General features: G+C 40.8%; 1 protein-coding gene across 1 annotated transcript in view; it reads right to left on the reverse strand.

Annotated features, from left to right (window-relative positions):
- GUCY1A2 (guanylate cyclase 1 soluble subunit alpha 2) overlaps window positions 1-15,431 on the reverse strand; it is a 364,010-nt gene that overhangs the window by 303,240 nt on the left and 45,339 nt on the right. The window contains exon 3 of the mRNA XM_062198341.1: window positions 11,890-12,011. Within this exon, the coding sequence (XP_062054325.1) occupies window positions 11,890-12,011 (122 nt within the window). The remainder of the gene's footprint in view (window positions 1-11,889; window positions 12,012-15,431) is intronic.

The raw sequence follows: 15,431 nt of genomic DNA on the forward strand, positions 1-15,431 counted from the left end.
TACACGAGACAGCAATCCATTCCCCCCTTTGGATTCAGCTCCCTGTTAATGTGTCTGTGAAAGCAGCAGAAGCTGGTCCAACTCCTTGGGCCCCTGTATCAGTGAGAGACCCAGAAGAAGCTCCTGGCCCCTGGCTTCGGCCTGGCGCAGCCTCTGCCTTTGCAGCCATTTGGGGAGTAACAAGTGGACAGGAAATCTCCCTTTCCCTCTCCCACTTCTGCTCCCAGTCCTCCCACCCCCGTAACTCTGCCTTTCAAATACATACAAAATAAATCTTTAAAATATATTTTTAAAAAAATTGGGCAGGGGACTGGTACTGTAGCGCAACGGGTTAACGCCCTGGCCTGAAGTGCTGGCATCCCATATGATCGCTGTTCCCTGGCTGCTCCACTTCCGATCCAGCTCTTGCTAAGGCCTGGAAAAGCAGTAGAAGATGGCCCAATGGCCGGCGCCACCACTCACTAGGCTAATCCTCTGCCTGCGGCACTGGCACCCCAGGTTCTAGTCCCAGTTGGGGCGCCAGATTCTGTCCCAGTTGCTCCTCTTCCAGTCCAGCTCTCCGCTGTGGCCCAGGAAGGCAGTGGAGGATGGCCCAAGTGCTTGGGCCCTGCACCCACATGGGAGACCAGGAGGAAGCACATGGCTCCTGGCTTCGGATAAGCCCAGCACCGGCTTCAATGCGCTGGCCGTACCAGCCACTTGGGGGATAAACCAATGGAAAAAGAAGACCTTTCTCTCTGTCTCTCTCTCTCTCTCTCTGCCTGTTAAAAAAAGAAGAAGAAGAAGAAGAAGAAGAAGAAGATGGCCCAAGTCCTTGGGCCCCTGCACCCACATAGGAGACCCAGAAGCAGCTCCTGGCTCCTGGCTTCTGATCGCACAGCTCCGGCCATTGTGGCCAATTGGGGAGTGAACCATTGGGTGGAAAACCTCTCTCTCTCCTTCTCTCTTAAAAAAAATTAGGCAGAAAGAGAAGCAGGAATTATAAAATTTTAACTAGCCTTGTTGTGAGTTGGCATCAAATCTCCTAAGCATTCAACTAGCCCTTCCCATGTATTCTTGCCCAAGAGCAGGGTTAGATTAGGAGGGGAAGTGTCAAATCATGGAAGCACACCAGCATCATTTGGGGAGTTTTAAAAATGCAAATCTGAATCCCCATGCTAGAGATGGTGAATGGACATATTTAGGTCCAGTGTCCACCAGCCTCTTTGTTATTGTCTCCAGATGACAGCACTGTATAGTCACTTGTGGAATGTGAAACCCACGGCTTTGAGTCTGGAGTAGAGATAACCACTTCTGGGATTAGGACTCAAATCAACAAAGTGAATCATATTTCCCTAAGAAGGGTAAAAGCATACACTTACAAAAAATGGAAATTAAAAGTTGTTAGCTTCAGAGGTTTTTTTCCTTATTTGGCACTGGATAATATAAAAGCCTGGCCGCGTATAAAAATCAGGAATTACTTCAGCAGCCTTGCTTACAAAAATCACATCTATTGCTTCTTCAACCAACTCCTATATACTGTCACTGGTTTTTTGGGGCGTGTTTGTATGTTTTTCACCAGCACTCCCAGTTCTACCTCCATGCCCTCTAAGATTCATATGTTCTGTGGGAACTCACCCTGAGTCTCACAACTCCTCTTCCACATGGCAAGTGAAGCCCAATGGGCCTATTCTCCACCATTCCAGATCTCCAACAATCTCTCCATCTCACCCAATTTTGAACCATACCCGTGGTTGAAAACAGTGTATAAGCTGCCCATAAAAGCTAAAATAAAATTCATTTGTATCACAGAGGAAAATTCTGATGAGTATTTCCAAATCTACAACTTGTTTCTTCACAATGGAAAATTATTATTTCTCATTTTACAGATAAGACCAGCTGTGGTAAAAATGTGGGAAAAAGTACAATGCAACAATAAGAAGTTTGGGATCAAACATGTTACATTTGAAGCTTATCTCACTTTCCGTAGGGGCATTTATGGATAAGTGAAATACAAAAAGAGAATTTCAAATACATATGAAAACTACACAATACATAATCACCTATTGCTCTTCAAAAAAAAATAAAAAGATTAGTATTTCTGCTTTTGAAAAACATGGACTAATGTGAGATAATACAAAGAATTTACTATATTTAAAATAGAAAGTAATATTAATTTAAGTAACATCATTATTGTGACTTAGAAACTCTACTCACTAAATCAATTTAAATAAATTGCAATTGAATTGTCAAAAGCACTTAAAATTAAAGAGCTGAATTCAGCACTAACAAATAATAACTCATCTAGTATAAAAGCAATGATATTTGAACTTAATCTTACTTAAAATTTTCATTAATTACCGAAAGAATTAAACATCATACCAAAATGTGTACTTGAGTCAAACTTAGTTACGGTAAAGAATAAAAATTAACAAAAAAGTTAGACTCATATTGAAATGGTTAATTCAATAAAAGTCATCAAAACAGCAGCAGCAACAACCACTACCAGGAGTGGGTGTTTGGCAGAGTGATTAAGATGCCGCTTAGGGGGCTGGCACTGTGGCACAGCAGTTAAAGCTGCTTCCTGCAGTGCCTGAATCCCACATGGGTGCCAGTTCCAGTCCTTTCTACTCTACTTCCCATCCAGCTCCCTGCTAATGAGCCTGGGAAAGCAGTGGAGGATGGCCCAAGTCCTTGGGCTCCTGCACCCACATGGGAGACCAGGAAGAAGCTCTTGGATCCTGGCTTCGGATCATCTCAGCTCTTGTCATTGCAGTCATTTGGAGAATAAACCAGATGATGGAGGTGCTCTCTAAGAGCTCCTTCTCTCCCTCTCCCCTTCTCACCCCACCCCCCTTTCTCCACCTCCACCCTGCTGGAACTCTGCCTTTCAAATACATTAATAAATCTTTAAAAACAAAACAAGAACAAAAAATATGTCTGGGTTGGGTCCTGGCTCTGCTTCCCAGATGAAGTTCCTGCCTCCTGGATTCAGCCTGGCCCAGCTTTGTGTCAGGCATTTAGGGAGTGAACCAAAGGACAGAAGATCTCTTTGTGTCTCTGTGTCTTTCAAATAAAATTAAATAAATTAAAATATTTTTAAAAGGAAGGGGTATTTCATTTGTGTTGATAGACTCCAAAGTAGAGAAAAAAATATTTAAAAAGGCAAATGAACAAAATCAAAATAAATGTGCTCTGTGAGATGACAACAGAATGAGTTCTGAGTGTGACATTATGACATGATTCTGGGCCCACATTCATGTTTCTCATATAATATGAAAAGAGTATACTTCCTTCTAACTCACAGAAATCCTAAAACTAACCATTATGCTTCTGTAAGAGGTGCAGGGTTGAGGAAGTGATGCAACAAACTCCCCTATCACAGCCTTGTAGTCCAGATCCTGCTTTCCTCACAAGTTAATGGGGTGACCCACACAAGCAGCCTGACCCAAATGTGCTCCCATTTCTTCTGCTCTAAATCAGACAGAGGTTTTGTTTTGTTTTGTTTAGTTTTCCACTTCAGGAATTTTGCAGATACTTTATGGAAGTGAAACTCTCTTGAGGACAGATAAACATGATTTTTAAAGAAACTTAAGAATAAGAATCCTGGGGCCGGCACTGTGGTACAGCAGCTTTAAAGCCCTGGCCTTCATGAAGTGCCTGAATCCTATATGGGCACCGCTTTGAGTCCCGCCCAGTTATTCTACTTCTGATCCAGCCCCCTGCTAATGTACCTGGGAAAGCAGCAGAGGATGGCCCAAGTCCTTGGGCCCCTGCACCCATGTGGGAAACCCAGAAAAAGCTGCTGGCTCCTGGCTTCAGATCAGCTCAGATCTTGCTGTTGCAGTTATTTGGGGAGTCAATCAGCAGATAGAAAAGATCTCTCTTTCAAAAAAATAGGCCGGCGCCGTGGCTCAACAGGCTAATCCTCCGCCTTGCGGCGCCGGCACACCGGGTTCTAGTCCTGGTCGGGGCACCGATCCTGTCCCAGTTGCCCCTCTTCCAGGCCAGCTCTCTGCTGTGGCCAGGGAGTGCAGTGGAGGATGGCCCAAGTGTTTGGGCTCTGCACCCCAAGGGAGACCAGGAGAAGCACCTGGCTCCTGCCATCGGAACAGCGCGGTGCGCCGGCCGCAGCGCGCTACCGCAGCGGCCATTAGAGGGTGAACCAACGGCAAAAAGGAAGACCTTTCTCTCTGTCTCTCTCTCTCACTGTCCACTCTGCCTGTCAAAAAATAAATAAATAAATAAATAAATAAAATGAATCTTAAAAAAAAATAGTTGTTGTAAAATAATTTTCTAAAAAAAATAAAATAAAAAACCTGCTTATGACAATCAATCACATTGGCAGAAAGTAAGCAAATGCCCAAAATAAACCACACACACACACACAAACACACAAAACACACACACACATACACACACACACAATGATGAGCTTATGTCAGAGCAATGATGGTCATGTAAGAATCTATTAAAGCACACAGAAGACAACTGGAAGAACTGCCAAGGTCATCAACAATAAGAAAAGTCAAAGAAATTGTCCCAAACAAGAACAGCCAGATACATGTCAAGAAATCTAATATGGGTGCCTGGTCAAACAGGACAGGTAAAACCAAGAATATCTGAATAGAGCATGAATTCTTCTTAATAATCTATCAATATTTGTACGTTAATTGGAACCAAAGTAGTATATTAATCTAAGATGTCAATAATGGGGGAAAATGGTAAGGGATAAATGAGAACTTTTGGTACCATCTTTATAATTTTCCTGTAAGTCCATACTAAAAACAAAAGTTTTTTTTTAAAAAAAAATTGGAAAATAAAGTAAAAACCTACTTACTGAAAAATGTAGGAACCAAAACAGACAGTCCTGGTAATTTAATAAAGTGAAAGGCTGTCCTCCCCAACACCAACAAAGCTGTGGAACAGCAGGTTGCTAGCAACAGGGACACAATGTATCAGAGTTAACCTAAGTGAAAAATAAAAAAGGAGACAAAATGACCACCAGGTTTCCACAGCAGAAAGAGAAGCATGGGGTGGAGAAATTTAGCAGGATGAATATGAGAAGGTCTACTGTAAGATTAAGACGAAAACATTTCTGAAAGAGAAAGAATTGTCTATGGGATGAAGGAAGCCAATATACATTTGTACTCGAGACACTTGCATCTTTCACAGCTGATCCACTTAACCTAAATGTCAGTTTTATTACAATGCTTATTTCATACGTATTAGAGGCAGCATCCATGCTTGGTGGACTCATTCCTTTTCAGACCTACCTACTATATCTAATAACTTCGAGGAGGGTCTTTAAGTAGAGACCAGAAAACAGAAGTTCCCTCAATTTTAGAGACAGCCACAACCCAAGGTCATACTTAGGAATTATTAAATGAGATACTGTGACAGTATTTCTAAACATTTTCCATTCAAAAAAATCCATTATATCAGAAAGACAACCTTCCTGTAGAATTTGTGCCAGTTCATTAATGTCTAACGTGTTAAACCACCTACATGGCAAGATAGGTTTTAAATCTTCAGGCCAACAGAACTGGCACAGTGTTACTACAATACAACTGTGAAAGCATATTTGCGTCATAACCAAAAAAAAAAAAAATCAATTACCCTTAATTTGCATTTTCAAAAACTGGAATTTAAAAGAAAATCAGTTTCCAAACTGAAGATGATCCAAATTGGAATGAAACTATACATTCCTCAATACTGATGAGAAGTAGTAGTCTTAAACATTTTTTGATTCTTGTTGTCATATACAGGCCAGCCTTCCAAAGATGTTTTCCAAGAGCAATAAACTAAGTAAAAAATGACATCATGATGATTCTAATAATTCACAGAACTGCAAAGACTGCATGAATCAGCATCTGAGAGGTGAGGAGATCAGAGTCGCCAACCAACAACTCTTGAAGGCAGCATGAAGCAGTGAGAGGGATGTGTCTTGGAATCAGACTGAACTAGATTAAAATCCTGCCTCTGTGGTTTGTTAACTTGTAAGACCCCTGCTAAAAGTAAATATTAAAATAATATTATAGTAAGGGTTAAAAAGTTTAGCTGCTGGCGGTAGACATTCCTTAAGATAACTGTGTCTCCACCCGCCTGCAGAATAACCTTGGGAAACTGCTCTGTGTAACTGTCTCACCTGATAATGCTTGCAGGAGTCCGAAAAGAGTTGCAATAAGGTTCTGTAACTTAGTGACCATTGTATAAACTTACCCCTTCCCTCGCTAAAAAATTGCGTCAAAAGTTTGCATGCCTGTTGCCCTTCAAAATAGCTAATCACCAAACGCCCCGCATACATATGTTAATCAGGTGGCTATTGTCTTTAAAAACTGCCTGTAACCCCTGCTCCGGGCTCTCTCTCTCTTGACCACCTGTGGTGCTGGGGAGCCCATTTGCACAAACACCTAATAAAAATCCTCTTGCTCTTGCATCTACCGGTGTGGAGTTTGGGTCTTTGGGCAACCACCCGAGCACGTTGGATTCCCAGATTTGGGGTCCTCCAAACTCAGAACAAAAAGGTAACAAGCTCAACTCTCATTTACTCACCTAAAATAGTGAGCAATATTAAGGTCCCAGATCTGATACAAATACTGCTTTGTGATTATTCAATAATAAAAATGTGTATGTAGTATTTGTTATACACCAGGCTGCTCTAAGTACTTCATGTAAATTAACATATTGAACCTTCCAAGCAACTCTAGAAAAGGTATGTATTTAACCCATTTTACAAACAAGAAATGAGACCAAGTTTGTGCAGCTAATAAATAGTTTTGCTGTATTTTCAATACATATAGTCTGGCTCCTGTCTTTGTACTAAATCACCAAGTTATAATAACCTCATTAAGCTGTTTCCTCTCCAATCACATTATTTTCAATTCATCTGATTAAAATACTGAAGGTACTGAGGTAAGGGTTTGTCACAGTAACTGGGATGCCCACGTCCCATATTGGAGTGCTTGGCATCAAAGCCTACCTACTCCATTTTTGATCCACTTTCCTGCTTATGTCCACCCTGGGAGGCAGCAGATGATGGCTCAAGAACTTAGGCCCATACCACTCACGTCAAAGAGCAAAATTGAGTTCCAAGCTCCTGGATTTGTGTAACCCAGCCCTGGCTGTTTCAGGGAACTGGGAAGTAAACCAGTGGATGAGAGATCTTTGTCCATTTCTCCTTCTCTTTGTCTAACTTTTAAATAAAATCAATTTAAATAGTTTAAGATATTTTATTGTTAATGAAAAACTTATCAGTTATAAGTTAGCAAAATTTACTTATTGCTATCAATATTAATTCATGAATAAAAATAAGTAGTTATTTCATCAACTAGTTCTCCAAGATGCTGAATGTTAAGATATATTCAACCCATTAAATAATTAAATGATGCAGAGTTACTCCAAGAAAATCCCCAAAGTAGTTAATTCAAAATAAAGCTGATCCTTCTGTTTTATTACCAAAGAAGGCTCATAAAATCACAAATCAAAGTGAAACAAAAAAAAATGGACAAGTTGACATGTAAAAATGTTATTACTTTAATAAACAAAAACAAAAAGCTCTATAGCTGCTAAAGATTCTGGAATCCACAGCACTTAACAAACGGCTCTGACTTCACAGTACTTTAGAATATCCGATACCAAGCAAAAAATGTGAGGAATAAACCCTAAAGGTCATTTCCTCCATCCTCCTCACTAGCACTTTCCAGCAAAATAGTCCCATGACAGCATTACTCTCATTCCGACTCTAAATGTGCTAAGTTGTTGGAGAAGATAAAACATCACCCTGAGTGAGACCTTTAAAACAGAGAAAATGTTAATGAATGTCTTTTCACACTCATGTCCTTCCTGATTATTTTGGGAGAACATGCACTTAGCAAGGGCAGAAGGAAACGATGTTTTGTGCGATCCTTAGCAAATGATTGATGCTTACTAAAACAGCAAATCTTAGCTTGCTACAATTCACCAGTAAATTAACTCACCCAGATCTCTCATTTCTATTTGATCTCTAACCTACTGTGAGAAGTCTTTTTTCAACACCATCTCCCTGATCTTGTACCTTGACAACAACTGAAACACACAATTCCCTTGAAAGTATTAAAATTTATTAAAACTGAAATAGCCATAACCTTGTTTCTATTTAACTTATGGCCAAGTGGATGATGCAACTGATCCGCCCTTAACGCTGTCTACTCATTCTGTTTCCTTACAACACTACATGAAACCAAGCCACAGAATCAAGTGGCAACATTTCATTAGCAAACATGGCGTATAGTTCCTTAAACACTCATTTCATCACACCATTCAACCAATACAATTTCTAAGAAAATGCTAAATACCATGCATTTTAACAATATAAACACACTTTTACTATTGAACTTGTGCTAAAAATAAGCTTTGCAGATTATGACTAGAAAAAGTTTACATTTCTCAGATGACTACAATTAGATCATTTTGATATTCAAAAGACATTATGTACAAATAACACAGAGCAAGGAGGGGGCACTGTTCCTAACCATCTTTTTTACACAGCCTTTTCCCAAAATTTTAAGGGCCTCTTTAGAGTACTGTACTGCAGTGTAACAGCAATTATCAGAGCATTCAAATGAAGCCAACTGATGGCAGAAGCAGACTGCACCCAACATACCTAGCTTACAAATGAGACAGAAAATACAAACAACCAGTTTCTACGCCAATAAAAGCCAAAATGGCAAAACAAATGGTATCTTGAAATGATTCTTCTGCAATACTACTAGGTGTAAACCATTCTATAAACAGCATGTGGATCCTGCGCATCTTATGATGGACAGAACAGAACAAATCCATGACAGAGGAGTCATGGTCTTTCCCACTCTCCCTCTAGTTAGGATCTCTCTTCACTCCATGTCATCCCTAAACTCCAACTTCAATCCAAAGACCCAGTAAATGATTAAACTATACAAGCATTTAGATGACATAGATACAGACAGCCATTTTGGAAGGAGAAAAATTTACTGCTGCAATCATGTTTTCTAACTTAATGACCTCCAAGTCTTTATTTTTTGATGGCAGGTACAGTACAAGTAACATACAGATGAATGAATAAACAAACACACTTCCAGTCTCCATTACAGCCCTGTAACAGGTTAAGAAAGTAGAAGAACTGTGGATTCACATCTTTCAATACATCAGTATTTTTTTTGACAGATAGACAGCAAAAGAGAGATAGAGAGAGAGAGCAAGGTCGTCCTTCCCTTGGTTCACCCCCTCAAATGGCCACCACAGCCAGAGCTACGCCGATCCGAAGCCAGGAGCCAGGTGCTTCCTCCTGGTCTCCCACGCGGGTGCACGGGCCCAAGCACTTGGGCCATCCTCCACTGCCTTCCTTGGCCACAGCAGAGAGCTGGCCTGGAAGAGGAGCAACCGGGACTAGAACCCGGCGCTCACATGGGATGCCGGTGCTGCAGGCGGAGGATTAACCAAGTGAGCCAAGGCACAGGCCCCCAATACTTCAGTAGTCTAACTACACTCCCCACAGGTGATAAACACAAGTCAAAGCGGAATACTGCCCTCAGGCATCCACAGAGAGGGTTCCCAGGCATCAAAAGCCTCTTAATCACATGGACAGTTCTTTTCTCCTGGACACTCTTCAGCCCCTGCCCCACCAGAAAACACTGCTTTTCTTGCAATGAATTAGCCAATTATTTCATGCTCACAAATAAGTGTACAAGAGAATTTAAATTAAAAAATGAAATCTAGCCAAGGTTAATCATAGTTCAGTGACTTGTTAAACAAAGCTTTCATTGAATATGAATGGTAAGGCTGCTATCTTTGTCCTCAGGGAATCTATTTCAAGAGTTAAGAAGGACATTATTCAGAAGAGAACAGCTACCTTTCAGGCACACAATCGTGGATTCATGCCAGCATCTAGTCCACACGTGTCAAGCATGTAGTTTTGCTCTTCACAGATTTAAATTCTACAGGAATTTAATTCTGTACTTTAAATCTTGAGAAAAACCCAGTATTCCCTAATGGAGGAGAAAACTCTGATCTAATATCTCTGAACAGAATAAGTTAATATTTCAGGAAATCTAACATTATGTGATCACTTTATAAATTATAATTTCATAAGTAAAAACCACTCTTCTCCTCCAGCATCATCAGGTAGCACACTGCCTATTGCTCTTCCACTCACTACTTTGTATTTCATGGCAATTTCTGAAGGACAACTAAGCTGTGCTGGGCACACTGTTCTTGGCAATCATCACCCCAAACACCAACCCAGGATGTACTTTCTCTGAGAGAATTCTGCACACTCTTTTACAAGTTGCAATCCACATGCCTTTAGCGCCATCTAAATATTCATTAGTTTTGAACATTTTCTACTCGAACTCTGACTCTCAAGGTGGAAGCACAAAGACAGAAAATGTAAGGGTCATGGACATATTTAGAAACTTGTAAGTAAACAGCAAGTTTTCCAAAATATTAGATCCCAATACCTCCCTCCTGGTGGGGCATCATCTCACTTGACCTCTTGAACATCACAGTATATGAGATAAATAGATACTCCTAAAAGGAGAGTCCTTGAAAATACAAGATTGTAAAACTCTGAACGGCTTCTTGGTAATGCCCAACCCTTTTCCCTCCATTCTCATGTCTCATCTTCTGCAGTAATGTGCTTTCCTCTGGTAATGTATGCTCAGACTGAGGGAAATGAATCCCTGACCGTCTTTTTCACTGTCCAGCACTGTCCTTTTTACTATTATGAACAAATCACTTACATGTAAATGTCACTGTTAAGAAGGTCTATGTTCTTATTATAATAATTTGTGTTTACAAAATTACCTAGAATGAAAGTGTGGCCAATTGGTAGTTGAAGTCTCTGAGTATAAAAGGCTACCTCTGAGAGTCAGACAGATTTAAAAAAAAAAAAAAAACTGGTGACTTGTGAATTGAGGTCACCAGGACCTGCTTATAGGAGGCACTCAAGTATCCCCAGGGAAAGTAGCGTAAAGAAAAAGAAAGCAAACAAGTTTCCTCCTATTTCTCTCCCTCAATTCTGAGGGAGAGGTGATTCTACTTTCTGTTTGGCATCAACCATGAAGATCTATCGTTCCCACCACCACTGCCACCAGGACCCTACTGATTACTGGGGTTCTTAAGTGGGGGTGAATCCCAGAACAACCAGAAGAGCTATTTTTTTCACTAAATCCCTCTGAGATGTTAGTGCAAAAAAAAAAAAAAAAAAAAGAAAAGAAAAGAAAAAAGAAAATCCTGCTACAGTATCTACTTCGTGTGAAATTCAATACAGCACTCACAAACCATGAACTTCATGGTGCCCTTAGGCTGCAGGATTCCACGCAGTCTAGAGCAGCACTTGTTAACTACTTTGGGAATATCCTGAACAGCCCCCCATCATAAATAGTGCTATCTCTGACAGACACATTTCCTCAACCCAAAGCAGGGCGCAGAGACCTCAGTATATAACCCGCTTCACTGACACAGCTTCAGAAGGGATCCGAGTCCTTTAGGATGATATTTGAGCCACTATGCAGCCCCAACCAGTGCCCCTTGGAAATAACAAACTATGACTTTGAGAGGCAAGAAATATCCCACAATTTCAGCTGACGGTAAAGACTAGAGAAATAGGTTTACACCAGGTTAAGACAACCAGCATATGAATATTTGGGAAAGTTTCCCTGGAATTTAAGTATTTATGTTACAGTGTTTTCCAGTCATCAAAAAATGGCTTGCTTGCAAGTTCCACTCAAACATCTCCAAAAGTGTTAAAATTCAATTGGTCCAAGATAAGGTCTTGGTCTTAACTTGCTATATCCTCCAAACCTCTCTTTAGCACATAAATGAAACATTTACACTTTTACTTTCCCATCTTCCCCTTTCACTCTCAACAATATAAATATATAAATGATATACCGAGTATATTAGCAGTACACTGTAGAATTCCTGAGACGTCTTCAATTTCCTCTTTGTTGGCATGGTCTGCATAGGAGCATCTGTTAGAGATATTGTGGAAATTCTTTTCTGCATCCCTATAACTAAGAAGAAAACAAAATGAGCATATGGAGACGTTTTCAAAGCATGTGCACACACACTCAGCTACATATGCACAAATGCATGCCGTCTATGCTTTCTACGTAATTGCATTTTAAAATAACTGATGCTGCAACACATACAGCATAATTCTGGAACAACCCACCACTCACATCAGCATTCACAGTGTGGACCTGGAATTGGAGGCAATCATTAATAAGAAAGCTCTGTGTGGAGAAAATAGAGGAGGAGAAATAAATATATCGGGGCTTTGGACAGTTAATGTATCTCTATGTCTAAGCACTTCACTGCTGCTGCTAACCTGTTTCTGGAATTTGCTTAGAAAAAGAAAAATTAACAGTGCTAATTTGGTGCACTGGCACTCAACTGTGTCGAAAGTAAACACAAGCTCTATCACAATGGAGCAGAGAGCAGTATGCTGTATGGAAAGCCAAAAGCACATACACAAAGCATTTGGAGCCTGGCAGAATTTGGAGCCTGATCATACCATTTCTAGGTTGATACCTGGGGCAAGTTCCCTCAGTAAGTCTGTTGGCCTAGCCGCCATCCTTCATGTAAGTAGTAAGGAGGTAGTTCCTAGTGTTCTTGAGAGGACTAAATGAACTAAATGACACAGCTACGAAGTCAGATATTGCCTAAGACCTTCCCCATTACCTCTCAATGAGACTATGACATCTAAGCTGAGGACAGTGAGGACCAAATGCTCCCAACATTCCCAAAGAGTAGTCAAGAAGACAGGAACTCTCCTTCAGGACTTAAAAGGTGACAAAACAGTCATTGCCATTGCCACTCTGCCGCCAGCTCATAGACAGAAAGAAATAGAGAAACTCAAAAAGCAATCCTCAGAAGCATGTAGTTGGCCTAGGAGGAGTAGGCTGCTGTACTTTACCCTCTGCCCTCTGAGAAAAGGAGAGAAGGGACCACTCCCTCCAAAGGGCAGTGAGGAGTCTGGGGCTGGTAGAGATGTGGGTTGGGTATCTCATTCTTCAGCGAGCATGAGCAGAGCTGACAGATTTTTTTATCACATCTCATCCTCACGTCCATACCTGACTGAGCAGAGAAGAATGTTCTAAAGAGTTATTGACAAGGAAGAGAAATAAAGCAACAGTGGAAGCAACCTCTAAGCCTACCATTTGGCAAGGCAAATATCTCAGTATTCTCTGGATTAGGAGAAGCCACTCAAGAGTGACAAGCTTGAGCTGTCCGGCCATCCAGCTGCTGTCTCAGTCTATACAATGCCGGACAGGGCTCTCTTTTGCAAAACTGTGTGGGGTGCAGTACTCAGGGACAGGACCTGGGGCTGCAACTGATTGAGGGCATCAAACCAAGAGACAACTATAACCACCAGCAGTGAATTCAAAAAGACTTCTGCCAACTTCCCTTTCTTTCCTACATGATAATAAATCAGAAAAAGATAGGAGCAGGGCCGGCCCTGTGGTGCAGCGGGTTAAAGCTCTGGCCTGAAGCGCCAGCATCCATATGGGCACCGGTTCTAGTCTTGGCTGCTCCACTTCCCGATCAAGCTCTCTGCTGTGGCCTGGGAAAGCAGTAGAAGATGACCCAAGTCCTTAGGCCCCTGCATCCACATGGGAGACCGGGAAGAAGCTCCTGGCTCTTGGCTTTGGATCGGCGCAGCTCCGGCCTTTGCAGCCACCTGGGGAGTGAACCAGTGGATGGAAGACCTCTCTCTCTATCTCTACCTCTTTCTGTAACTCTTTCAAATAAATAAAATAAATATTAAAAAAAAAAAAGACAGGAGGGCAGGGAAAAAGGGAGAAGCAGTGCCCATAAAAGATTAACCTGGAGAAGAGTGAAAACCCCTTTAACAGACCCTCTCTGCAATGCTTTCCAAGTTCCTCAGGCCTTGCTCTGATCCAGACAGAGAAGTATACAAGCATTAGGTTGGATATGAGATGCAAGATGCACACTGTTCTGTTGTGGACTTTACAAACCCTGAAAGTACTTAGAAAATAGACAATCTGTCCCAGCCAGCATCACAAGGGATTTATTCTAGCATGTTTGAAGCGACTGGACAGAAAATGAGCCATTTCCATACTTGTGCACCTCCCCGAGATCAAACTCTAATAAACCAGTAAGGCAAACTGTATGGTTTCTAGCATGTAGGAATCACTCAATGACAGTTAGAAGAGGGAGCGCAGATATTAAGCACAGAGTTATTTTTAAATCACACTCCATGATTTTTAACAGGGTGACCTTGGAGAGAATATTTTTCTCTCAGCCTCAAATTCCTCTCCTATAAAATGAGCTGAATAGAATTATTCTATGAAAAATATGGTTAGAATTAAGGAAAGTGACAGGTGTAAAGTGCCCCAGCACATTGCCTCACACAGTAAGCAATCAACAGATGCTAGCTTTTGTCAAACTTAGCTTTTGCTAAAAGAGATAGTTATTGTATATGAATATGTGAAAAAGCTGTATCACTCTTTAAATAATTCACAACCATAACATCTGATCATAATGCATATATAATATCCTTGAAGTGCGTGTCCTAGAATAGTCAGGGTTCACCTACTTTTAATTTTACTTTCAGCATTCTTTTAAAATTATTCTAGTTTAATCTCTATTTAATTGCTCAAAGGAAAAGAGAAGATTGGGTGTATAAAACAAACATAGGAACCACAGCAAAAATGAGAGTAATAGAATTTAATTTTAGATGACTACAGGAAATAGCGTCCTAGGCTCATATCAGGTTGCCAGCAGTTCTTTCATGTGATAGCAACACAAATGTGCTTACCTAATAAAAACTGTAAAATGAATAGCACAATTCTGAATATGTATTTCTTTATGCTTAACTGTTGAAAATGTATAATTAACAAATGTTACAGTTCAGAAAGATCACCATGTGCTTTCTACCATAGTTCACTAAATGAATCTCTGCTTTGTTTATACTGCCATGGTATTCCATTTGTGTGAGCTATAGACTAGCTGGAGTCAGAGAATAAATGTAAATGAGAAACACTGGGTTGGACACTCTAAAGACAGATATTTAGGCCAGAGGCAGAGGTCTGGCACAGTGGCTTAAAAGCTACCTACTGAAACACCCCTATCAGAATTCCTGGCTTGAGTTTTGCTTCCCATCCAGCTTCTAACTAATAAGCAACCTGGGAGGAAGCAGATGAGGGCTCAAATACTTGGATCCCTACCATCCAGGTGAGAGACCTAGACAGAGTTCCAGGCTTCTGGCTTTGCCCTGGCCCAGTCCTAGTTGTTGTGGGCATTTTGGCAGTGAGTCAGCAAATGGAAGATCTCTCTAACTTTTAAAAGAAATTTGAACAAAAAAATGAGAAAAGGAATTCTGTATAACAAGAAAACTACCCAAAGATAAACTGGGTATATCTTGCTGCAGATGCTATAAGAAATTATTCTCAACTTGCAAATGCCCA

The sequence above is a fragment of the Lepus europaeus genome, chromosome 7 (genome assembly GCF_033115175.1).
Source record: "Lepus europaeus isolate LE1 chromosome 7, mLepTim1.pri, whole genome shotgun sequence".
In the NCBI taxonomy this organism is placed as follows: domain Eukaryota; kingdom Metazoa; phylum Chordata; class Mammalia; order Lagomorpha; family Leporidae; genus Lepus; species Lepus europaeus.